At 40.8% G+C, this 24,357-nt stretch overlaps 3 protein-coding genes and 2 long non-coding RNA genes across 14 annotated transcripts; 3 read left to right on the forward strand and 2 right to left on the reverse strand.

Annotated features, from left to right (window-relative positions):
* The first annotated feature begins 333 nt into the window (after positions 1 to 333).
* On the forward strand, positions 334 to 7,522 carry LOC133918954 (ethylene-responsive transcription factor-like protein At4g13040). Of its 8 annotated transcripts, none has more exons than XM_062363110.1 (8): positions 334 to 565; positions 1,516 to 1,600; positions 2,554 to 2,602; positions 3,516 to 3,634; positions 4,780 to 4,858; positions 5,344 to 5,563; positions 6,837 to 6,958; positions 7,065 to 7,522. In XM_062363110.1, exons 2-8 carry the CDS (start codon positions 1,523 to 1,525, stop codon positions 7,199 to 7,201), a joined length of 804 nt encoding a protein of 267 aa, XP_062219094.1. In that variant the 5' UTR covers positions 334 to 565; positions 1,516 to 1,522; the 3' UTR covers positions 7,202 to 7,522. The 8 variants fall into 8 exon arrangements, with proteins under 8 accessions (XP_062219094.1, XP_062219095.1, XP_062219098.1 ...); XM_062363111.1 differs by having other exon boundaries at positions 336 to 565; positions 3,528 to 3,634; XM_062363112.1 differs by having other exon boundaries at positions 340 to 565; positions 5,383 to 5,563.
* A 2,053-nt stretch (positions 7,523 to 9,575) lies between these two features.
* LOC133917506 (uncharacterized) lies at positions 9,576 to 10,594 on the forward strand. Its single transcript, XR_009909691.1, has 2 exons — positions 9,576 to 9,828; positions 9,959 to 10,594. It is a non-coding gene; the product is annotated as an uncharacterized LOC133917506 (long non-coding RNA).
* A 1,354-nt stretch (positions 10,595 to 11,948) lies between these two features.
* On the reverse strand, positions 11,949 to 13,624 carry LOC133917875 (uncharacterized). The gene is made up of 7 exons (XM_062361704.1): positions 13,548 to 13,624; positions 13,133 to 13,464; positions 12,953 to 13,046; positions 12,667 to 12,783; positions 12,343 to 12,599; positions 12,181 to 12,259; positions 11,949 to 12,074 (listed from the first exon to the last, which is right to left on the reverse strand). Exons 1-7 carry the CDS (start codon positions 13,602 to 13,604, stop codon positions 11,949 to 11,951), a joined length of 1,062 nt encoding a protein of 353 aa, XP_062217688.1. The 5' UTR covers positions 13,605 to 13,624.
* A 2,941-nt stretch (positions 13,625 to 16,565) lies between these two features.
* LOC133918958 (uncharacterized) lies at positions 16,566 to 18,429 on the forward strand. The gene is made up of 3 exons (XR_009909873.1): positions 16,566 to 17,747; positions 18,162 to 18,218; positions 18,316 to 18,429. It is a non-coding gene; the product is annotated as an uncharacterized LOC133918958 (long non-coding RNA).
* LOC133918957 (uncharacterized) lies at positions 18,339 to 24,242 on the reverse strand. 3 transcript variants are annotated; one of them, XM_062363126.1, is made up of 8 exons: positions 23,358 to 24,082; positions 23,168 to 23,272; positions 20,255 to 20,428; positions 19,888 to 20,167; positions 19,704 to 19,803; positions 19,511 to 19,632; positions 19,338 to 19,409; positions 18,954 to 19,260 (listed from the first exon to the last, which is right to left on the reverse strand). In XM_062363126.1, the coding sequence occupies exons 1-8, from the start codon at positions 23,487 to 23,489 to the stop codon at positions 19,178 to 19,180; spliced, it is 1,068 nt and encodes a 355-aa protein (XP_062219110.1). In that variant the 5' UTR covers positions 23,490 to 24,082; the 3' UTR covers positions 18,954 to 19,177. The 3 variants fall into 3 exon arrangements, with proteins under 3 accessions (XP_062219112.1, XP_062219110.1, XP_062219111.1); XM_062363127.1 differs by having other exon boundaries at positions 19,338 to 19,416; positions 23,358 to 24,066; XM_062363128.1 differs by lacking the exons at positions 18,954 to 19,260; positions 19,338 to 19,409 and adding an exon at positions 18,339 to 18,524 and having other exon boundaries at positions 23,358 to 24,242.
* Between the last annotated feature and the right edge of the window lie 115 nt (positions 24,243 to 24,357).

Consider the following 24,357-nt stretch of genomic DNA (forward strand, 5'->3'; position numbering starts at 1 on the left):
ACAGCATTTGTTATCTGTTATCTGGTTGAAAATCTTATAAATAATTTATCAAACGTAACATTTATATTTTTGTGACAAGACATACGAGGCGTCAACGGTGTGCTGTTGCTATTTTTTAGTTATTTACCCAAAGTTCCCTGTGAGGCGTGAGGGTTGCCCCTGACCTCGAAAAGTCAACGGGTGCACCGAACGAGTCGTCCCCAGCTGCTGGGGCAAAGCCGTCAATTCGCACCCCGGCACCACCAGCAGCCAAGGCGAAACGAACCCAAGGCTACGGCGAGACGTCACCAATCCTCTTCACAAAAAAAAAAAAAAAATGGCATGGAAGGAAGGAAATCTCCCAAGCAATTAACGGGAGGAGATGTAGAGAGAGAAAGAGATAGAGTCGTCGTCGCCGCAGGAGAGAGATGGGGGTAGAGAGAGAAACAAAGGTGGTAAATGTGAGCCACCCTCTTTGTATCCCTCGCCAACTTCTTCTCGTACCAACTTCTTTTTCCTCACCCCACCACCCCTCCCCTCCTCCGCGCGGCGGCTCCTAGCCGCTCTCCGCTGCCGCCCGCCGCCGGTACGTGCCTTCTCGCTGTTATCTACATCTTTGCGTGCCTCTTGGACGTCGCGCTGCATTGATGATCGATTCGCCGCCGGCCAGCGCGCGTTCTCGCCGTTCTTGAATTCCGGCGGCGCGGGGTTGGCGGCCGCTGCCGGCCTTTTCGCCGTTCTTGAATTCCGCGACTTTCTTTGTGGCGGCGGCGGCGGCGGTTGGTTACGCTGCGTTGTGTGGCCTCGCTGTTTGTGTTGTCGTAGCGGTGGATTGATTGGAAGGTGGCGGTGGTTGGGGGTGGGCTTGCGGGGAATTCTTGCGTTCCTGACGGGTTCGTTGGATTGCTCGGTTGGTTCCTTGGGGTGGCGAGGGTTGGGGGGCTGAGCCGAGGGGCGGTTGGGTGAGGCGTCTTGCCACCCACCCTGTTTGTTTTTGTGATTGATTCATGGTTTTTTCGCTGGGTTGTTGGTGGCTGGTGTATTCATATAAGATATTGGTTATGATGAGAATTACGCCTAAAAATTAGGTTTTGATGAGCAAGTCTTGTTGTTTAGTTATTGTTTCATGTTAGATGATGGTAGAATATGTAATTCTCTCTAGCTGTATGAATATTGGGAGTTCCATTGCAGCATAAAGTGATATGTGCTGAACTGGGATTTTGTGGTGCAATTTACTGTTGTAAAGGTAGCACCTGCGGACAATAGTTAACTCTGGGACGTGTACCAGGATTCTGTAGGCCCTGGAGTGTGCCTGGTCATTTGTGCTAACTGGTAGCAGTGAGCCAGTGACAAGTACACTGCCTTAATTTCGGTTTCTATTTTTAGGGGGCTAAAGGCTTTGGTGTTGTTGTTGCATTTTTAGGAGGCTATCTATTTGTTGGATGCTACCGCATTTTCGGTTGCTGTCTCATTAAGCTTTACTTGATCTGACTAATGCTTACACCATTCCACGTAATGGGAGTGGGACTTTGTCAGAAGTGCAATGCGATTGGATACTATGTGGAAAATTGGTCTACTGTCACCATTGTTGGTCATTTGTCATCCTTCGGGTCTTCATTTGGTGTGTTTCTAATCCTGTCAAAATTTCGCAGTAGAAGTTGTGGACCTTGTGATAGTGGATACATGCACGTGTCTATGGCTGTGAGGTTTTTATGCCGAGGGGCCGCAGACAATCCATATGACTTGATTGGATTATGCCTCCTATATCAATATTACAGATTGTAGGATTAGAGCCTGTGGATTCACTTATTGTTTGGTCAGTAATTTATGATATTTTTAGTGATCGTATGTGGCCTTTGCCTTTGCAAAGTGATTAAAAGATCTTTTGAGATGGTAGAATGCTCATCGTATCAATGATGGGATACACTGAACTGGCTGAATGTGTTGGAACTTCATCGGTGGCTATCGTTGTGTGCAAATAGTAAATAATAGTATTTTTCTTTGTGTTTTTACCCTTTTTTTGTAAGACCTGAATTTTGTCAAAAAATACTTTATCCTTCCTTTTCATAACACATGTGTATTAATTATGAAGCTTTCATGTAGTTTCTCCTCCCTGGACACATAATTTAAGGTGTAAAACATTTTCATGCTAATTTGGCCCTTCTATCACATTTGTATGCCCATTTTCCTTATATATTCAACCATTTCAATGGAAATTGGGTTATATGCTGTGTTACATTATGTCGGTTAACCAAGTCTATCATCATCAGACCTATTTGATATGGCAATTTTTATTTTTGGAGCCTACGTACCTGTTTTAAAAGTATTCTAACACTATTCTTTTGCTTATTTGAACAATATTGGTGATACTATCGTTCGTGCTCAAGAAATAGTTACGACCAACGGAAACACAGAGTTACATGATACTTGTATTGTTAGTGTATGTTCCTGCCCATATATAATGGCTAGCATCAGCAGAAACCCTTGAGTACTTTCGTAGAACCTTTTGTTTCTCCAGTTTTTAGTATTTTACAATTTATTTGCTACCTCCTCATATTTCTTACTCTGTTGCAGGTGAGTATGGTTAGCTTGAGGAGACGTCGATTATTGGGGCTTTGTTCTGGTAAGAGAAACTCATTTCAGTACCTTTGGAAAATCCTGCCAAAATGTTTTGAAAAAATAGTCAGATAATTTATGTGCTGAAAATGCGTAGATTCTTTTTCTGTTTTTTAAGTTAGAATAGCATGTCTGTTGATCATACTTATCAATTATTTATCTTAGTTTGTTGTTCTGGTAGTGTAAATGATACTATAATCAAAATTTCGTCCAAAAGGCATCACTACTCCTCAGTCCCCACATACATATTAGTGTGTGTGTTGGGGGGGGGGGGGGGTGAGTATGGTACTTTCTAATCAATTTCTATTTATGTGATTTTTTAGTCCCTCGTTCAATAATCTTTTGCAGATTGTATAATATAACAGATCTTTGGATTCAAAATATCAATTTTTTTAACAAATGAAATGTAAATAACTTCTTTTTTTGCAAATCGGGAACACCTTTCTTTTAAGAATGGCCATAACAAATGTTCTGATATTTCTGCTATGGCCTTTTATCATTTTATTTGGTAAAGCTGCAGGTGACTCTAAAGAACTTTTGCCAGAATAGATTATGATTAGTTTGAACTATCATATTATAGAGGCAAATATACAACAAATATTCCCCAAACACACAACTAGAAAAATCCTCATAAACCTGGAAATCCTTATAACTACATCTGTTCTAGTAAGTTACTGATGGAAGCTACATGACTTCTACTGTTATAGTTGGTTCGATTAATAATCAAAATAACAGCCCAAACTGATTTTGAAAAATAATAAATTTTGGATACTTCATTGTGTCATTATTTTCTCTACAATTAACCTAAGAAAGATGTGGTCATTAAAGTGAACAATGGTATAAGCCCTATTTGGGATCATCTGAGTATCTATATCATGAAGCAGTATGCGTGCTTTTTTTTGAATAATCATGTCATTTAGCTTTTGTTTCAGGGAAGGATTCAGTACCAGTTGATCTTCCTAAGCCTATTGAGAGTGAAAAACATGTGGAAGTTGCACAGTCCAATGTGAAGCCATTCAGTGTGCACCCACTGCCCTTGGTAAGTTTCACATTTCAATGCTAGTAAACTTTTGCTCTTACCATGGGCTAACTATGCTTCTTCTTGTATGCTGTGTTTGACATCTGTAGAAACTACGCCATCACCATCTCTATTTTTATTTAGTAGATATTGAAGCCTTCATTCGAAGTCTCAATGAATAGATGGTGACAATTGTTTCTGAAAGCTAATTTTGTAACTATTGATTTTAGTGACATTTTGGTGCTTACTGCTTTTTTAAGCGATGCTATTTTTATAACAGTAGGAATTAATAGGCTGTCATAAACCACAAAATAATCCTTGCCAAATGAACAATGTGTTTGAAATTGTATGGTTCTTAATATTGAAATTATAGGGTTGAAAATAATAATTTTTAGGTGATATTAACAGCTCATGCAACTTTCTCTACCCTATTTTGTGATCATTGATATCTAAGATCACAGTAATTGCTCTCTGCATGTTTTATTTTACTCCCTGATATCTTTCACATTGTTTCCCTTTCCAATGGTGCTTCTGTCCCAGTTTCCGTACTGTCATAACTTTGGCCATAGGAGAATACATCGAAATTAAAACAAAACTGAATTAAACTAAAGGATAAAAAGTTCAATAGAACTTGTAGTTTATTGGCGTTTCACCTTTATTGTTGGGTTGAAACCACATGTAAGAGACACCCACCACGCAAAAATTTCTATGTTTTGAAGTTAATTGGAACTCTTAATTTTTTTCTTCTGAGCTTGAAACTTGTCAAAATCATCTTTATGTTCTGGATCTAACAATACATGCTGCAACCTGTGGCCTTTTACCAGTATCTATCAAACCCGAAACAGCCATTGCTTAAGGTCACCAGGGGAATGTAAGTTCTGTAAGATGATCATGCATGACTGCTCCTTTAGTGTAACTGGGCTGGTTTATTTCATGAGCACCCGCCTTCTCTATTTTTATCATCTACACTTCTTACACTGGTGTAATTCAGATATACTGTTCAATAGTACCTGCTTGCATAAATATTCTTTTCTCCTTTAGATATCTTGATGAGTTTTCAAGTGGCATTTTGTAGTAATTGCATTCTGTTTCAGATGCTGCTGAAAGTTTGTTATTTACAGTGGCAAAAATGGTTTTGTTTAATGAAACTTACCTTTTTGTTGCAGACAAAGACTTCCAATGTGCTCACAGAATCCTTAGATGGTCCTGACTCTTTGAAGGAAGAGCAAACCCAATACTATCCAGGTTCACACTTCCTTCTTAATCAGTATTAGTAGCATCTCCACTTAAAGTCTGCATAAGGTTCAGGTTACTTCTCATATTTCTTATATGGAAGAAGATATTTAGAATTCCGTATCTGATATCTTCTCTAGATACAAAAGTTGTGTCCTTGTCATGCTATTTGTTTGCTCAAAAAGGAACGCTAAGTTGAGAATAAAGTTTTTACAACCCCCTCACTTAAAAATAAATGAAGTTTGTTTCTGACGATCTAAGTGAGATTTGTCAGCTCCAGCAGAAGTATTTTAATGTGTGACTTATTTTCCTTATATAGGTGACTCCATGATGTTTCATTAAGCCTTCAGCTTTTCTCAAAAGGATTCTCCCTGTTCTTTTTCTTTTGTGTGCATTATTTTTTCCATGTAGAGAACCTCTTATCTTCCTCTATTTCAGATTTGCATAGCGTATCTTACCTTAAATCCTTGTGTTGAACTTGACAATTTACTCTATAGCTGGTCAGAACATTCTGCATTCTTTCCTTCTGACTTCAGGCAAGGAAATCAAGCGCAGAAAGCGACATCGAAGAAAGCAGTATGTAGACCAAGAGCCATGCATTATGAGGGGGGTCTATTTCAAAAACATGAAATGGCAGGCTGCAATAAAAGTTGACAAGAAACAGATTCACTTGGGTACTGTTGGGACACAGGATGAAGCAGCCCGGCTTTATGATAGGTATTAGCTGGACTAAGCTTAACTGCGCACTTATGTTTGACCATGAGATTTCCATCTCACTATTTTCGGATACTCTTTTACCTTTTCTAACACAAGCTAATGCCAACAGCATGATAAAGATCAAATGTCAAATGGTATTCAAAGGAGTTAGCTAGTCTGCAAAGTTTAGTACTTCTGGCATAGTATATATCTCGCCTATCATTAAATAAGGAGCCCTATAAATCATATATAGGACCACTTTCAATGAATCAATATAACTTTTATATTAAATATGCCTAGTTGAAAAATTAAAGTTTTTATTAGTACAATGTTAAGTACTGTTATGTGTTAACAATATCCCTAGAATATCATTACTGTTCAGCATTCAGTGTTCATTGTGAACTCCAATTAGTTCTTCTCTGTTTGTATACTGACCCACTTATATGCATACAATCATTATAGGTTAAATCTGCACAAGAGCAAACTTATTTCAGAAATCTTTCCTATTGCAACAGTGTATGCATAATGTTTTCACCTTCCAGTGCTGTGTACTATTTTCGGCAACAAGAATCCATGGATTAGTCATAATACAGCCAGAGAACTAAATTTTAAAACATACTTTTTATTTAGTATCTACAGAACACCAAGGCATAGAACACAAATTTGCAGCTACAGAAGCGCATGTTTGGTCGCCTTTATATGCCATGTTTGTTAACCAAAGGAAAGCATGCTAGAAAGACAAAAACCTTAACGGTTGTATGGAACTGTGAAAAGCAATCTAAATACGCATGTATGTATAAAATCTATCTATTTCACCTGTAAGGTAACTCTTCTTATTCCTTAGTTAAGACATGATTCAAACAGTCATACAGGTTACTGTCCAGTGGTTTGCAACAGTTTCCATACCCTACCAATGCTTATCGTACCGCCCAGCTTTGGTACTTTGATTTCATTCTTTGTTTATGTAACTGCATTGCATTGGCTGATATATGTAGCCTAAAAGTTGCGGCCTTTTGTTTACTTGTTCTCCATTGTAGCAATGTTGTGCAAATATTGTGGACCTTGAGCCTGAGTTGAAACTTATAGCATGAAAATAGGGAAACCAGTACCAGCTATTTCTCCTCCAAAACATAAACTCTTGACTCTTAATGTCATTCAAGGTCAAATGATGTTGTTTTCATCCGAAATATCTGGTAATTTTGTTATAATATAGGTGCCTTATTTTGTTGCACAACTAATGGTTCCTCGTGAATAATCAAAATTTGGCATAACCAGAATTTTGTTGAATGTGCAGGGCTGCTTTTATGTGTGGAAGGGAGCCAAACTTTGAGCTTTCTGAGGAAGAGAAGCAAGAACTGCAGAAGTACACCTGGGAAGACTTCTTGGCAGTGACTCGCAATACCATAACCAGCAAAAGTAAGATTCAAAATTTGGACTCTTGATATTTATGGCTTAAATCTTGCTTGTATTATGAGTAGACTATAGTAACATAACATAATTGTGTTCTTTTCTTTGCCTCTAGAACAAAGGAAGGTCGGGTTGCATAGGCGTAGCAAGGCGGACTTGTTCATGGGACAGAGTGATGGTGATACGGAGATGGTTAATGGTGGTGGCTCTTCAAATTCTGATAATGGAGATGTTGAAACTTTGGCATCTTAGATCGCTCCCAGAGGTCGTGGCAACCCTAGAGGAGTCCCCCAATGCATTCATATCGATCAAGATGTGATCTCCGTTTAGGATTTTGTTCTCTCAATAATTAATTTCCTGTGCATAAGGCCTCTGTTGGTCTGATAAAATGTTAGAGAAATCATGCCATCTCAAATAAAAGTTGGAGGTGGTCCATTATAGGAGCAATTTATCTGAACAATCATGTATACTGGTTCCAAAATTGTGTATATCTACCGATAGTTTCACCGAGAATATTTTACCAACATGTAATAGTTTACCACATCATTTATCCAAAAGAAATATTTTCCTTTCCGATGCTTTATCCGTGCAGCTTTTGGGGGGTGTATATGAATCTGTATTGTTGTATTTACGAGGATGTGGCATTCTGATCTTACAAGAGGTCTGCTTCTTTGAGTTTTGAACGAAGTCATGCACAACACAACGTGTAGGCATGCACTGTACGGGAGAAATACACAATTCTGCGTATATAAGGAACTTTTTGCAAACATTATACTGTTGAAGAGTTATAATTGCATTGCTAAACCTTCTACCGTACAATCCGGTGGAGCAAGGAAAAGTGATTGTCTAGTCGGCGGCGAGCAAGCAGGATCCAAATCCTCCTACTTCACTCTCAGGCAAATAGTAAATCATGAGAAGTGAACCGCACCGTACTCAGATGGCAAACACTGTAGCATAGTTACTGTATCGTTAGGTACTCTAGCAATATTATTGTTCACATAGCGTTGTATCAATGTTGTAGCATCAAATCCTGCCCCTTCACTGTGAAGGGTGGATGAGGAGTTGCGTATTGATGGCCTGAACGGCATATGCAGGCGAGAAAGAGAGTCCAGTCCAGCGGCGGCAACCTAGGTTTGGTGGCTGGTGGATCGATCTGCTCAGCGATGGTGACTGCGATGCCACGTTGTGTGGCCGAGCATCGGCTGGGTCGACGGAAGAAGATTTGACCGGCGGTGAGCACTAGCTGCACTGTCGGCCGGAAAGTTGGGACAATGCGCACCTCTGTGGTGGTGCCGACCGGAGCGGCGACGCGCACAAATACAGCGAAATGGAGCACTCCAACCTAGATCTGGCTACTCGAGTGCTCCTCGAACCACATGCGTTCTGTATATGCTTCAGTTGACACTCTTCTTCGGCTGCTCGGCGGCAGATGCCTCTGGCTGGGCGTTGCTGCCGCCGTCCATGAGAAAATATGGAATGCCTTCTTCATCTCTCATAACCTACACCAAACACAAAACTGACACAACACAGCTTTTGCCATGAATTCAAGCCCTTTGATTTCACCACCTCGATAAATGTAGAGAACTGAACAAGCTAAAGAACACACAAACATTGAAGTGTCACGTCCTTACATGCCAGGTTACATTGCACAATAGTGCTTCTTTCCTCTTCATTGTCCCTCCAAATTTGCAATATGTACATAGAATTGCAAGCTCAAATTCCCCTGCATCCGAATTCATAGAAAAATTAGTTTTGTTCTACAGTAACTGGAAGAATTCATTAGTATTTTATTTACCTCACATGAAAAACACTTACACCAGTAAAAAGCTACATCAGCAGAAATAAGGCTGTTTGTGCTGTTTCTCTTTGCACAAGTCATTTTAGTATGTTTTGCAGTCTTTTTCTACACGTCTGTTTTGCCGTCTACTAGAAACCAAAAGTCTAAGTGCTTCAGAAACATTAAGATTTTCTAGAAACAGTCTTATCATGCATAACTCAACGAGAAACATCACATACGCAAAATTAGATATCTCCATGTGCTTTCTCTTCCCTGAACTTATATCCAATATTCTGAAAAGTTACTTCTACATGATGTGAGTGAATGAAGCAATGCAAACATGATCGGGCCATCAAGCAACACCGTTAGCACAAGGTTAAAAACAGATGTAACTGGAGATATCGTTTCTAGTAATGAATCTAAAGATGAGGATGAAGTTCAATCTCAGGATGTGCTTTCTACGCCCCAGGAACCATATAGTTCAATGATTTTCGATTTGTGCGAGGAAGCTAAGGTTCATCACAACAAATATGCAAAACACAATGGCTTTTAATCAAAGGAGTTCAAAAAGGAAGGATGAGGAACATGAGAAAATTATGTGGAACCAAGTTACTTTCCTGTAAGAACTTGTGGAACCAAGTTACATCCTCTCAGCTATATTATTACATCCTATGGATAAATAGTTACTTCCCTATTAGAAGTAACACAACACGAGTTGCATTATCTAAATTATGTATTACATCCTACAATATGAATGGTGCAACTCTTTGTTTTGAGTTTTTCTATACCCTTTTCAAGTTACTTCCCTACGAGAACTTGTGGAACCAAGTTACATTCTCTTAGAAAAAAAGAGCTCTCTCTCTCGAACACTCCCTCTGCTACAGTGCTAAAAAGGTGATTTCGCCGGAGCTCTCCGCCACAGGCTAGATCCGGTCCCTCTCCTCCTTCTCCGGCTTGTTGCCGGCGTCAGTGAGGGTGAGGGACCCATCCTGTTGTACAGAAGTAGTTCTTAGGTTTAGTTTTTGTTAAATAAGCGGAGATCAAGTTGGTCGCCGTTCATCGCCGTGCTCATGCAAGGTGATTTGTCTCTTCTACGGTGCTGGTGAGGATCTCCTTTCGTCTGTCTTTGTTTTCCCTAGTGGTGTTGGCGTGATGGCTTTTGTCCCCGTCGGTTTCCTCCCCGACGGGAGTCCCCTCCCCCTTTCTTCTTCTTCTTTGTTTCTTTGGTCAAGGTATAGCAGAGATGTTCTCGTTGCTGCGTTGCTACTACTGTGTCTTGCCATGGATGCTGGGTTCCTAGCTTGGGTTGATCGCTGCAAGCTCATCCCCATGAGAACTCCCCTTCAGTCGAGCTCAGTGATGCTCCCTCTAGATCTACGCCTACGACCCTCATTACCTCGACGGGCGATGCTGGATCTGATGCGATGGCTAGGAGGACTGTCGGCCAGTCAATCTGCACCGAGAGGCTGTTTCCCATCTGAGACGCGGTGGTTACTCGGTCTGCCGGTCACACCACGAGGTGCCGTTGTGGATGGAGGCATCCATGGTTGATGTCCAGTATCTGCAACCTTGGTGGAGTCCATCTTTGTGCTTGGAGCATCTCGACAGCGGTGAGCAGTTGATTTCGTCATCGTCAACAATGCTCTCAGAAGGACTGTAATAAAATTCTCTATTTTCTTTTATGTCCTTCTTGCTTGCATGCCTAAAGGGCTTCTTTGTAATTTCTACTTTGGGCAAGAGCCCTCTTGTAAAAAGGCAGTATACCTTCCCAAGTAATGGAGATCTTAGCCCTAAGGGGCGTTTACCCTTCAAAAAAAGGTTACATTCTCTTAGCTATATTATTACATCCTATGCACAATAAAGTTATTTCCCTATTAGAATGAGTATATCACAAGTTAAATTATCTGAACTATGTACACATCCTACAATATGCATGGTGCATCTCTTTCTGTTTGAGCTTTTCTTTATCCATTTTAAGTTACTTCCTTATGCGGACTTGTGAAACCAAATTACATTCTCTCAGTTATGTTATTACAACCTATGCACAAAAAAGTTACTTTCCTATTAGAACTTGTAGACCACATAGAACCAAAATGTTAAGTAGTCGTACCTATTTTCTCTGACCTGGCTCTGTAACACAGATGAGAAGCCTTCAGTTTCGTCTTACCCCTAGAATAATTAGAACATGCAGCACAAAAAGGAAACACGGATTAGAGGAGAACACTACCGAGGAAGTGAAAATATGATAGTAAAGAATATACATGCCAAATAAGAACCCCAATAAAGCAGTATCAGAGAAAAATAAAGAAATTGAACGCCTCTGATTTTGAAATAACCTCACCGAACAGGTAGTTGCAGCCCCAAACAAAAGTACCCATCAATGTATCATAGTACCTAGCCTCCCTACCTCCCTCTAATCCCAACAGACCATGATTACCGCCTAATCATTACGATTATCCACTCAGACACGCCACTAAAAACCTTCACCAACATACCCAGCACCTCATCACCACAACATCATCTGAACTATTGCGTCCCACTAAACATAATCAAAACCTTTATATAATACTCTTGATAGAACACACTAAACATGCGCGCCACCTAACTTCTGATTGAACTACCAACACGAAGCATGCGGCAGCTAATTGCTGTTGCATGACAGCTTCTAAACTACTAACACTAAGCATGTGCTCCATCTCACTAAATTCTCCAATAGGATGAGTTTGGAGAATTTGGCTTCTGAACAACGGAATGACAACTGAAGCCACTATAATGTTGCACCAAGTCTGCTCCTTAGTGAACAACCAACCTAATTGCTAAGCCTTCAGCAGTTTATATGGTCCGTGATATGATCAAGCACCTGAGTTCCTGCAGCCAGGAAGTCACCATTGTGGTTATGTAGCACACTAGCACTAACCCCATTCTCATGCGCTTAGTTTCTGCAAAGATAGTTCACCCACAATAACCATAACCTATCTCTCCGGCGGTGGAGTCCACTTTAGAACTGACTAGTTGAGTACTCGTGCGTTGCAACGGAAATAAAAATTGGACAAGCTGACCTCAAATTTATATAGGACTATCTAGGTACGTAGCCTCATGACAAATAATAAAATCACTTTCAGATAGAGCTTGCAACTTGGATTTCAAATACAACTATGAATTAACTTTGAATACAAATAAATAAGTCCATAGGAATAGATTTATTTCTACCACTATCCTTTTTCAAATCGTCTTGCCCACGATACGGCTAAGATATTCTCGTACACCTGCAGGTATTACATATCGACACGAATTCCCATCATACGTCAATAGGCTGATCAAAAAATGCCTCCTCAGTGCTTGGCCATCCTGCATATGCATCATATATATGTAAATGTAAATATATCTCATATGTAAAGTATAGTATTTTAACTTGAAAAGTACATACGACGGTGCGACAAAGTAATATGCTCACCGTGTAAATTGGCGTGTGTAGCTTTTTACCATTCCATGCGCACATGAATTGCAAAACGAAATAACCAGATAATAAATACCTGCGGTAGAATGAATTGTAAACTCTGTGTTAGATAAATATATTTATTGCTTATTGCTTCCAGTGACGTTCAAAGCAAGTTACCCGTATATGTCCGTTGGAGTATCAGCTGGGAGTATATGCTGCCATCTATAAACATCGTCGTTCCACCCAGGGCGTGCTACTCTCATGGCAAGCATATAGTACTTGGCAATATGAATAATTTTATATGCGTACTGCTTGTATGGCATATCTTTACACCAATATGAAATAGGATTGGAGTCAAGTACGGTCATAGTTCTGTCCTCCTGGTCGAACATAAAAAGTAAGAACATGCCATGTTGTACAAATGGCATAAGAATCTGCAAAAATGTAGGCATTAGGATAGCGAAAATAACGGCACCAATGGGCAAAGGGAAGCAGCCTTACAAATTTGAAACGTGAGACATCATAGTTCATAAAGGGCCAGCTTTCTAATGATTTGGCCAACTCTCGAACATCGAGCTCTTTTCTATACTTTGGGTCTCGTCCAAAATCAGTCAACGTCTGGGAGAAAACAAAGATTTTTAAAATATGGGCAAACAGTGCTTACAAGAATATAAAAACTCACGCAGAATTGTAGGTCCATATAGTGCTTTGAAACCATTTTCTTGGAACTTTTCAATATCTTGTATTCTGTGTATGCGAGAATCCGAACACCCATATTGAAACAAACATTGGACATGGGTTGATCCATCTTTAATGATGCTTGGAGTTGCTTGACACTTAGGCAAATCAGGTAAGGCTTCAAACTTTGTACCCATTGTGTTCTGTAAAAAGATCAATTGCGACTAAGAATATGAGCATCGAAATAAAGTACATTATATTGTTAATAAAAGGAGCATAAGAAGCTTACTCCAATGTCTCAGCATCATCAATTGACATGATATAGTTGCATAAGATGTCTGTCAATTCTTCTTTGACTATCGGCATGTCCACCAGGGAAAGGGCACACAATGAAGACTGATCTCTAGTTTCATCGGTGGACTCATTTGCATTCATGACTTTAGACTGAACGGATTGGTGTGACCTTTTGCATAGATTAGGAGGACTTTCTAGCATCACAACATCATCTAGACTTCCACTTTCTTCGTCGTTCTCTTCGATTAACGGATGTCCTTTCCTCTTGTTTAGTTCTGATGATAACAAAATAGCAGCTAATTTTTTCCTGAATTGTATCATATCATCCTGCACAGTAGTATAATATCATTAATTTTTACAGAATATAGGATTAAACATGTAACAAACTATCATGACCCTGTATGATATACCTGAGTTACATTGTTGGACAACACATCCCTTATCCAGTATTCCATGTAGTTTAACATGAAAAGACCGCATGAACAGCTACAATATCGAAAAAGAATGTCATGCACATATTCATTTAATCAGTGGAAGGAAATTTGGATAAACAAAATTATTTTGATGTACCCATCCGTCTGCATTATCTCTTCGAATTGTATCTGTCTAACCGGCCATGAAGCAACCTGGAGGTTCCGCCACTTGTGGTTTTTAAGCTCCTTGAGCTGCGATACAATATCTATTTGCCGCTGCAATCCCTTCAACTATTTATATATAATAAATAAAAAAGTATTAGCAGAGATCTGTCTAGGAGCTCACGAGCTCTCATATGCAAACAGCTAGAGTATCCGTATTGGAGTTCTCGTGTTTGTCTGTGTGACCCCTAGACAAAAATACGCTCGTGCTTATTTCTAGTATGTTCCTTGTCCTCTTCTCGTTTTCGTGTCTCACTGTCTTTCTGACAAAGAAAGGTTTGTTCCTTTTACTCAAGAAAAATGACAAAAAGGACCCACTCTATGTGCACTTGGGACCGCTGATTTGTATTTTAGCAGGGACTTTGTGACTAGCCCTTTGATTTAAGCGGTTATTGGTACTTAAGTCTGGTTTGAGGTGTGTACATTCAAACAAAGAAAGGGCAGGATTAAAAATGGGAATTTCTGTTGAAGGTGAATGCGATGGAGAACTGTATGGGAAAACTGGGGGTAGGAGAGAATGATATTTTGTGAAGGAACCGCTAAACTCAGTGGCATAATCTGATTTCGTGAAGCTGAGTGACACTATTACTAAATACAACATTGCGAAGTGACATACACCAATATTTGCTAGCCAAAATTGACAAATGGCGCAGGACATACTACTTTAGTAACAAATACTCACAGTAGTACTGAGGTCTTCGCGGTCATATACAGGACCCATCGAATCGAGCACCTGTATCTCACACTTTCTGGCGTCAATCACAGCAAGATACCAGTGGATTCCCTCGATGTTTATTGGAATAAATACCTAAATAATTTTTGCACGTGTAGTATTAGACACATATATATGTTAACGAGAAAAATTATAAATTAGAAGTTAATTTTTACCATGTCATGGTCCAAGTATCTTTCCACCCTTCGTTCGATGGTGCTATTTTCAATGGTGTCATGTGCAGCATATAGATCCTTAATTTTAATATTATTATCACCATCCCGCTTCAAAAGGGTGGAGACATAAGTAGTCTCCAGGTAGACCGTATCACCAGACCTACGCTGCAGATGCTCTTGAGCCCTTAATAAGCAAATGTATGCATTTATGATCTGTAACAACAAGCATTAGATAATAGAAGTAAATATTTGTACATATTTTCTTTTAATAGATGTACTTATTACCTCGTCATTCAAGAATGCACTTGACTGAAAAAGGCATTCCAAATGCCTCCTGTCTACAAGTGCATCATCGATGAGCACAAGTACTTCTTTTCCAGGTAAAGAAGGCATGTTTTTAATAGGTAGAATAATATCAAGATCATTTTGGGTGCAAATATAATCTGTAAAAAATCAGATGTAAAAGGGACTAATGTAGAAAACGAAAAAGAACACAAAATATAGTGAAAATAAGTACCCTGCAGGACAATTTCAGTTGATAGAGCCTTCTTGGGTTTGTTATGCAGCGACATAACTCTAGTTCAAGCTCGCGTTTCCTGTACAAACCCGCGATGATGAAATGCATGAAAAGGAAGATGAAAGTTATATAGGAGAATGTCTGCATGTGACTCTCAAGTCTCAACACCTCTACAAGAAGTAAGCTAACAGAAAATTCAGAAATAACTTCATTTTGAAAATTAGCAGGCGAAAATAGGTAACATCAAACAACAATACTATCTAAGAATAGTGGATCAAACAATAGCTAATATCTATGAAAAAAGCACTAAAAAATAGTACACGCCGACATGAACGTGAGATATAAACAAGAGTGTGCCATGGAGATCTACCAAACGAAAGGGTATCCTATATTATAATATGGTTCGAACGAACATGTCACGTTCTTTTTCCAATTTCTAGGATAATTTCTAGAATTTTTCTTTTTCTTAGACTTTTTTGATTTTAGGACTCAAACATGCTTTTGAATACAATGCAGAATAGGTTATGTGGTCTAACTGTCAGCTCATTGCATAAAGCGGCTTAATCATATCGTTTAGTCTTGTTCGCATCCTGAGCTATCATGATTCATAAAGCGGAATCAATTATCTGGTTACGGATGCCAATTTAATTAACTTTTGATACCAGTGGAATCAATTATCTGTCTGAATGTCACTACGATTCGCATCACAACAAATGAATACCTAATGTAATTAATCCTAGCTAACCAGCTATCAAAGCATACTGAGATTAGTAGCTGTAAGTAGATCAATTTATTTACCTGTTCAGACTTGTTCAATCTTGGCTTTGGCTAGTTGGATTCTAGCGGATTTGCAGTCACACATGTGCATGTGCTAAGTGGCTATCGATGAAGCCCGTGCGGAATTGCGGCTGTGCCCATGCCTTGCTTAAAGAAATTCACGTTCAAAAATGTAACCATGCAAAAGCAAACAAACGGCCGAACTAATCTAGAAAGTATCAAACCATAATATCATATGAGACCATGACCTAATCAAAAGCACTAACTAATCTATTCTAGTTATTTCTTAATTAACAAACACTCAACCAGCCGAACTAATGTTAAAACTCACCAAAGCGATGTCGAAGATATGCTCCGTGCTCGCAGCAGGGCGTCAGCGTCGGCGATTCGACGAATTTTGGCGGTGGAGGTGCTCCCTGCCGTGCCCTGTGCGCTGCCACCGCGTATTCCCAAATTAGATATGGCCTGCTAATCATCTGTTGTAAAGAACCTAGTACACCATATATATACTGATTGGCTGGAGCGCCAGAGCCGTTCGATTCCGAATGAACGATCAGATGTACTGGATCGGATCTCTGGCGACGGGAAACTTCTTGATATTGCGTGAAGGATCGTTCCAATCCCGATCGACCTCTTCCTATCCATTCCATCGCACCTCCCCTAGTGAGCTCGGCCTCCCGAGCTCGATCCCAAATCCACTCTCCCTCTCCATTCCCCATCGCGCCGCCCCTAGTGAGTTTGGCCTCCCGAGCTCGATCCCTAATCCACTCTCCCTCTCCATTCGCCATCGCGCCGCCCCTAGTGCGCTCGGCCTCCCGCCATGTGTCCATTCGCCCCGTGCAAGCCGCCACCTCCCCCACCGGCACCGCCACCGCCGCCCTCCACCTTCCCCATCGGAAGCGATGCCCTATGCACACCTTCCACATCGCCAGCAGTGCCTCATCCGCTCGTCCCGCCCCGCATCTGGTCGCCGATGGACCACCCCTCCGCGGCACGTCATCGTCTCCTACACCCAGCGCCACCATGATGGGAGGATCAGCATGGGCGCCCGGCTGTGCCTAGTCTCGAAACGAGCAGCAGGCTGCGTGCAGCCATGCCTGAACAATGGTAGGGGTGCGACGCGTGGATGGTCCCGGCCACATGAGGATTGATGGGGGAGGGGCGCCACGAAAGCCGCTGTGGCTTGATGAAGGCGAAGGGACCTGCCATGATAAGGAGGTTGCACATTCGACGCACCTCGGCTGCCGCCCCGCCTTTCCCGGACGCGCAAATAGCGGCCGTCGATACGCAGGTGCCCTTCAGCAGCAGTTCGGAATGCCACTCTATGGGTGCGCGCGCGAAGGCGAAGCCGACCAGGGTGGCACACAGATTTGGATGCATAGCTCGCAGCAGCCGCATTGGTCCTGTTCGACTCGGACATAGCGGTGGAGGCGGTGAGGTACGCGGCGAGATGGCTTTGGTGACGGCTAGGTTGACGACGACAGGATGCAAAGGGAGTATCCGACGGCGAAGACGATAAGGAAGGAGGTGAGCCGGAGGGAAAATTGTAGCTGTTGGCCAAAAGATGGTTCTTGTGTTTTACACTTTACAAATTGGATTCTTCTATATGGATTTTGGTCTCATCTCGAAATCCATGCAAAGAAGTAAGTTCTGGTGTTTATTCACGTTCTAGTGGCTTTGACCAACAAACAAGTGGCTTTCAACAACGGTATGAGAGCTTCAAACAGCAACAGCCTACAACCACAAGGAAACCTGACACCTATGCATCAGAAAGTGCTTTAGAGGACAGACTTGTACGTATATCTTTCTTATTTTCACCATCCGCAATCATTTAATGCCCAAATGCAAAGTTAAACTGCGACACTGAAAATTTGATTTTCCAGGCTTTCCCATGTTATTAGTTTGATGATATCAGGTCCTTGCATTTTGTTGCTTTAACTTCCCTTGTCGACAACAATACCTAGTCAAATTTGACATTTTCTCAGTCCACTTGTACCTTCATATGTTCCATTTGATCTGCAAAATATAATAGTCATAAACTTGCTATTTACTTGGACACATAATTGCATCTTGTGGCCATACTGATGACTTTCAAATCCTGGAAGAAAGGGTGTTTTAGGTGAGTTTCTATTTACCTATGTGATATGTGCTAAACCTCTGTTCTCTCTGGATTACAAACTAAGAAGCTTGACACTTTTTATCTGCAGTTGTGCCCCATTTGCATGTATAAATTGATGGACCTCGCGTTTGGATGTGGACATCAGGTGCAGAAACCTTTCATCAACTATACACAATGTTTTCGCTACATATTTCCTGTTCTGCAATCTGCATGCTAGGTTGATAACATATATGTGTCTGCAGACTTGCGATATGGAACGCTGCCCTCTATGCCAGCAGCACATAACACAAAGATCAGGCTCTACTGATGCCATGAAGCTTTTGGAAGAAACTCCTACGCAAAATGTTCAGACCAGCTTTAATTGTACAGAGCTTCGTCTTGTAATTGGTGTCTTGGTCTTAAGTAGATAGTGCTGCTGTCACTGTTCCAGTAAGGCACAACTGTAGTTTAACTATAGAATTTAGTGTTAAAAAAGCGCACCAAAAAATAATGTACATATTCCTGGATGAGACAATGAATATTGTGAAGCAAATGCATTGCCATTTCTGAGCTCTTGAACCAAATACATTGCCATTTCTGAGCTCTTGAACATTGCTAGGTTGATAACTGTTCATTCAGTATACCAAAAGAATATCTCCATGACCATGCTGATTAAATGAATCAATAAAATTCAAGTGCACAAATACCCAAAACTAATCAACATCACATATCCAGTGCAAGGGAGAAGGAGAGAATCCTTCCAGCGACACGCTCAATACTCCAGATTCAGAGTTCAGGTGATTACACATTCATTCCTCCCCTTTGTACAGCACCGATCCAGCTGATAAGATCCTACTTAAGCAGCAAGACTATTTAAAACTTAATATGTATGATCCAGTAGTAGAAAAGGCTTCTGTTCATTGACACGAGGTTCCATATGCTTTCTCAATAAAAAAGAATGACTAAAGATTTCAGCGTCTATATGATCCAGTAGTAGAATGACTAAACTTTGGTAAAAAATCATCTTCCCCTAACCTCAGCTTTGACAATCTATACTACTTTATTGAGTACTGGTTCTGCACCATGTACAAGATCGACGCTTAATCAAAACATAGTCCTATTATGCTAAGACTCCAGTTTTGCAACATGACCATAGTTCATCTTCTTTGACTCATGGAGAGGGTGGCCCACTGAGCTAATTATTGATCCTACACAATTATTTGCAAGTAATTAATATGGCACATCGACCAAATAACAATATAGCCACAATCAAACTTCCGATTACCTTCGCCATAATTCATGCGCAACTGCGATATCCGGATCAAAGTAGACCCTACTAAAATCCGTAGTGTGCAGGCTATGGTCTAATTTATTGAAGATAGAATAACAATGTATTAGGTAAATTTATTATCTCGTTTTTGATAAGGAATAGAATAATGCATGCACTTACGGACTTACCGTCGTGCTTTGCACTTAACATCGTGGCCACAACAATAGCACGCTCCTCTGCGATTTTCTCCCAGGTACTTAGGTTATCAGTCACTAACTTATCCCATACAACTAACTTCACAATATTATAGCTGCAAAAACAATTACGATTTCATAATCTCACTATTTTATAATACAAATGTAAGAACTTTGAATTAGATACCTGCTGTCCATCAGAACAATATTTCTCAGTGGGACCTTTCGGTTGTAGAAACTATACTTGTGCCCCATAGAACTCACATACATAACCATGCCAATGACATCTAGCATTTGAACATAAAAAATAATAATAGGACTTTTGTTAAAAACTACATTTGGAAGGTATAAAAAGAAAGTAAAGCATTTACCAACATACATATCATTATCTAGAGTGAACTGCCAAACTTTGTCAAAAGGCATAAACGGCGGAAATAATGGGATAAATTGCTCGTTCACATTTCTTATCTCATTAACTACTGTCACTGATGTGAAACGACACACAAAGTAACTATCTGCAAACATATAGTCTTGATTTCTCATAACTGGTTCTGCGGACATCCGCCACACATAATATACCTGCCCTTCTGCAAGTAATAGCTCAAAACGATCCACCTCGTCATCATATATGACAGCTGCCATTTTCTTACACTAAAAAAATAGATAGATTGTGACAATCTAATTTTGATTAAAATATTATTTATTGCAGCTGAAATTAAATGTGCACATAAGTACTACCTTCTCATCCAGTAACACCATGCTGAGCCTCTTCCTGCCAACAGCGAACCTCTCCGCGTGAAATTTGTGGTACACTCGGACACACATACTCCACGTGGTGTAAGGATGCACGTCCTCGAGCATTGGGACCCATGGAGCTTCAACTCTCTTATGCTTCAATGGCCTCATCCTAACCTGAAAGAACAAGTGAGCATCACAAGTAAAGCAAATAATTCCCTTGTGTAACAGCAAATGCATAAGTAATAGCGACTTCTATTGGGGCGCAGTATAATATTTGATCTTTGTATTTGGTTTTTCAAGTTTCATCAATGCAAGACAGAACATGCATTCCTACTCTAATTGCTCCCCCATGACCTTATTGCCATCCCCAAATATACAGGCAGGCCATTGAGTCACCTAGAGAGGATAAACTTGTCCTGAGGAAAAAATTTTGGCAAGATCCGATGTGGAACTAATTTTCTAAGCGATAATGAATTATGACAGTCACTGCCCGGCTGCTGAGATCCCCAGGCACCAGCTTGCATATCCTGACACCATCATTGGCTGTCCTTTGACCAACTAACATGACAATTTCCTACCCATCAACCATTAACATGACAGTTAATGTGAGGACCCTCAATTGGACCACACATCTAAGTTGGCATGTTAAAACATAACAATGGGTAAAAAAAATAATTGCCCATTGGTAGTACCAAAATAAAGCATGATTTGGGACAATCATAACTACTAATGAACATAATGAATGAATGGTGCAGTACAATAAAAATACTGCAACTACATATCAGTGAAAAAAAGAAGAAGATCCTGTGTATAATGCGGAAGCCATGCAACACTGTATATTAAGAAGATATATATTAACACAATGCATTGCATTATTTGAAGTACCATAACATCATCCTGTAATTAAATGATTCTACAAAGGACTGAAATCAGCACCCCAACGAACAGATATTAGACCTCTTGCCTTGGAAATTGTAAAACATGTCATCACCATGGTCATGGGAAGATAAAATCAACAACATTTGAACTTAGTAAAGGGATTTCAGATGTATTTCAAACTGAGTCTGATGAAACACTTGAACTTAGTAAGGGGAAAATTAATTGTATCTGTAACGACTCTTAATTGTACAAGATTAGAAGAATCTTCCTAAATTGATTGTAATCAACCCACAGAAGCAATGACAGGAACCAAAATAAAATGTAAGTTTATCATTATTACCATTCAAAACAACCCAAAAAGCAACATAAGCCAGCTCTTAGCACCTCTAGGTGGACATCATGGTCAACAGTGCAACACCGCAAATTCCACGACGAGGGATGGCTAGGCTACTCTCACCAAGGTGATATACTGGTATTGGGTGCAACATGATCTAAACACAAGCTGATTCCTTTTTCCAAATAAAAGAGAAAACAAAAAATAGTAAATGCCAGGGTTTAAAGATGCTATCCAAGTGCTTATCCTTTTCAGGAAATAGTGATTGTGATTTCAGAATCCCTTCTTTCGCGGAGAAGCTAGGAAGTTAACGCATATTGGAGCTGGAATAGCTAGCAAGCAGCATATACAGGTGTATCATTGGTCCCAGTATTAAATCTTAGTGTTGTTGACAAAGGATGGGCAGCATAACAATTTCCTACCCATCAACCATTTTCTTTTGTTTTTCTTGCAAAAAATGACAGTAACAGTTAATGTGAGGACCCTCAATTGGACCACACATCTAAGTTGGCATGTTAAAACATAACAATGGGTAAAAAAATAAAGAATTTGCCCATTGGTAGTACCAAAATAAAGCATGATCTGGGACAATCATAACTACTAATGAACATAATGAATGAATGGTGCAGGACAATGAAAATACTACAACTACATATCAGTAAAAAAAGAAGAAGATTCTGTGTATAATGCGGAAGCCATGCAACACTGTATATTAAGATGATATATATTAACACAATGCATTGCATTATTTTAAGTACCATAACATCATCCTGTAATTAAATGATTCTACAAAGCAGTGAAATCAGCACCCCAACGAACAGATATTAGACCTTTTGCCTTGGAAATTGTAAAACATGTCATCACCATGGTCATGGGAAGATAAAATCAGCAACATTTGAACTTAGTAAAGGGATTTCAGATGTATTTCAAACTGAGTCTGATGAAACACTTGAACTTAGTAAGGGGAAAATTAATTATATCTATAACGACTCTTAATTGTACAAGATTAGAAGAATCTTCCGAAATTGATTGTAGTCAACCCACAGAAGCAATGACAGGAACCAAATCAAAACATCCTTTCAGGAAATAGTGATTGTGATTTCAGAATCCCTTCTTTCGCGGAGAAGCTAGGAAGTCCCAGAAGTTAACGCATATTGGAGCTGGAATAGCTAGCAAGCAGCATATACAGGTCTATCATTGGTCCCAGTATTAAATCTTAGTGTTGTTGACAAAGGATGGGCAGCATAACAGAAAATTGCGTTAAGTTCTTATATCAATCTTGCAGCTAGCTCTAGATAATGTTCATGTGGTGAGACTGAAATCAAGGTAGGGAAAGATCGAGGACACCCAGGAGGCCAGGAACTAAAAAAAGTCAAACCTAAACATGTAAAATATCATGCAAATCATGATTTTCCTAGGTACTGGCTACTACACCGAATCATAAACAAATCAACAGCCTGGTGTGTGACAAGTCAACTGAGCAACTCAAATATGATTTAGATCAACAAGAAATGTTAGTTTAGTACCGAATCATAAATGTGATTTACAGGAAAAGTATGTGTGCTGAAGAATTGCATCTCTTGTGTGACAGAAATGATGGAAGTCAAAAAGATCAAACAAGATCAAAAGATCGGAATCATCTGAATCCGGTAAGACCAGAGACGGCCACAAAATTCGAAGGGGTAAATGAAGTGCCTTACCTCAGTGTCACCTTCGACAGCGGAGTGGACGATGCCGAACCCGCACCTTGGCGTCCTCCTCGCCAACCTCGCCTTCCTGCTTCTCGTCCTCCTTACAGTCCTCGCCTTCCTCGTAGTCCAGGTTGAAATGTTGATCACTGAGGCTCACAATTAAAGTGGTATAATGCACTTCGAGAGGGATCGCGCTTACCGCGTTCGTTGTTGTCGTCGTCACTTGTAGATGGAAAGGAACAAGCAGCAAAATACTTATAGGGGGTGCGGAGGAGCCGGAGGGCGGGGCTGGCGGTGTTTTCGGCGGTGCTAGCAGCTGGCAAACCTCCATGGGCCCACGATGGGGCACCGGGCGGGGCGCGGAGAAGGCGGAGGGCTAGGGGGCGCGGAGGAGCCGGAGGGCGGGGCTGGCGGTGTTTTCGGTGGGCTAACCTCCATGGGCCCTCGAAGGAGCACCGGGCAGGGCGCGAAGATGGCGGAGAGCGGGGGGGAGGGGGCGCGGAGAAAAAGGGGGCGGAGCTGGCGGCGGTGGGGGGGGGGGAGGGAGCTGTGCAGGGCGATGGGAGATGGCTCTCTTCCATGGGCCCACGACAGGTCGCAGGGGGTGCGCAGAGAAGGTGGGCGGGGGCGGGGCTGGCGGCGGCGGGTCGAGCAGACGAGCGGGACTGGATTTGGCTCGAGATAAAATGGGGGATTCGGTTGAGAACTCAATACTTATCTCATTTGACAGCTTCTAGATGGTTTTCCCTCGTACTCGAGTTGGATTCCCAGGGATCTGGCCGCTGCTCCATTCTGGACATGAGATAGAGCAAAGGGGTTGGAGGTACGAGATGAGTTCTGCGCCTCAAAGAGGAAGAAAAAGGCAACATGAGATGAGCTTTGGTCCGGACCTCAGCCCAATAGAGAGTGCAAGGGCCTGCTGCCCAGGTGGAAAGGGAAATGGTCTTATAGAGAGAGCAAGGGCCTGCTGCCCAGGTGGGTGCTTGGACTTGCAAGCTACTTTATGGTTCAGTTTTGATTTTTGTAATGTCATGCCTTAGTTCCTGTGACAATTTCAAAGTTGGTACACAAGATACATGAAATTTTACTTCAATTTGTACTGACTTCAAAATGATTTATGAAGACTGAAAATTTCCACTCCTTAATCATTCAGACACGAAGAACGGCATGCACAGCTCCTTGGGGGAAAATAATAGAAT

The sequence above is a fragment of the Phragmites australis genome, chromosome 5, assembly GCF_958298935.1.
Source record: "Phragmites australis chromosome 5, lpPhrAust1.1, whole genome shotgun sequence".
NCBI classification, from domain to species: Eukaryota; Viridiplantae; Streptophyta; class Magnoliopsida; order Poales; family Poaceae; genus Phragmites; species Phragmites australis.

What these genes read in the sequence shown, in the direction of transcription:
- LOC133918954 (XM_062363110.1), top strand. Translation starts at nt 1,523, where the DNA reads ATGCGATTGGATACTATGTGGAAAATTGGTCTACTGTCACCATTGTTG. An exon ending in GCAGCCCGGCTTTATGATAG is followed by an intron (nt 5,564 to 6,836) that starts GTATTAGCTGGA and finishes TTGAATGTGCAG; the next exon opens with GGCTGCTTTTATGTGTGGAA. An exon ending in CAATACCATAACCAGCAAAA is followed by an intron (nt 6,959 to 7,064) that starts GTAAGATTCAAA and finishes CTTTGCCTCTAG; the next exon opens with AACAAAGGAAGGTCGGGTTG.
- LOC133917875 (XM_062361704.1), bottom strand. Translation starts at nt 13,604, where the DNA reads ATGTTAAACTACATGGAATACTGGATAAGGGATGTGTTGTCCAACAAT. An exon ending in TGGATCAACCCATGTCCAAT is followed by an intron (nt 12,784 to 12,952) that starts GTTTGTTTCAAT and finishes GTTTTCTCCCAG; the next exon opens with ACGTTGACTGATTTTGGACG. An exon ending in TACACACGCCAATTTACACG is followed by an intron (nt 12,075 to 12,180) that starts GTGAGCATATTA and finishes ATGCATATGCAG; the next exon opens with GATGGCCAAGCACTGAGGAG.
- LOC133918957 (XM_062363126.1), bottom strand. Translation starts at nt 23,489, where the DNA reads ATGGAGGTTTGCCAGCTGCTAGCACCGCCGAAAACACCGCCAGCCCCG. An exon ending in CTGTCGAAGGTGACACTGAG is followed by an intron (nt 20,429 to 23,167) that starts GTAAGGCACTTC and finishes TTGTTCTTTCAG; the next exon opens with GTTAGGATGAGGCCATTGAA. An exon ending in GTTAAGTGCAAAGCACGACG is followed by an intron (nt 19,410 to 19,510) that starts GTAAGTCCGTAA and finishes ATTAGACCATAG; the next exon opens with CCTGCACACTACGGATTTTA.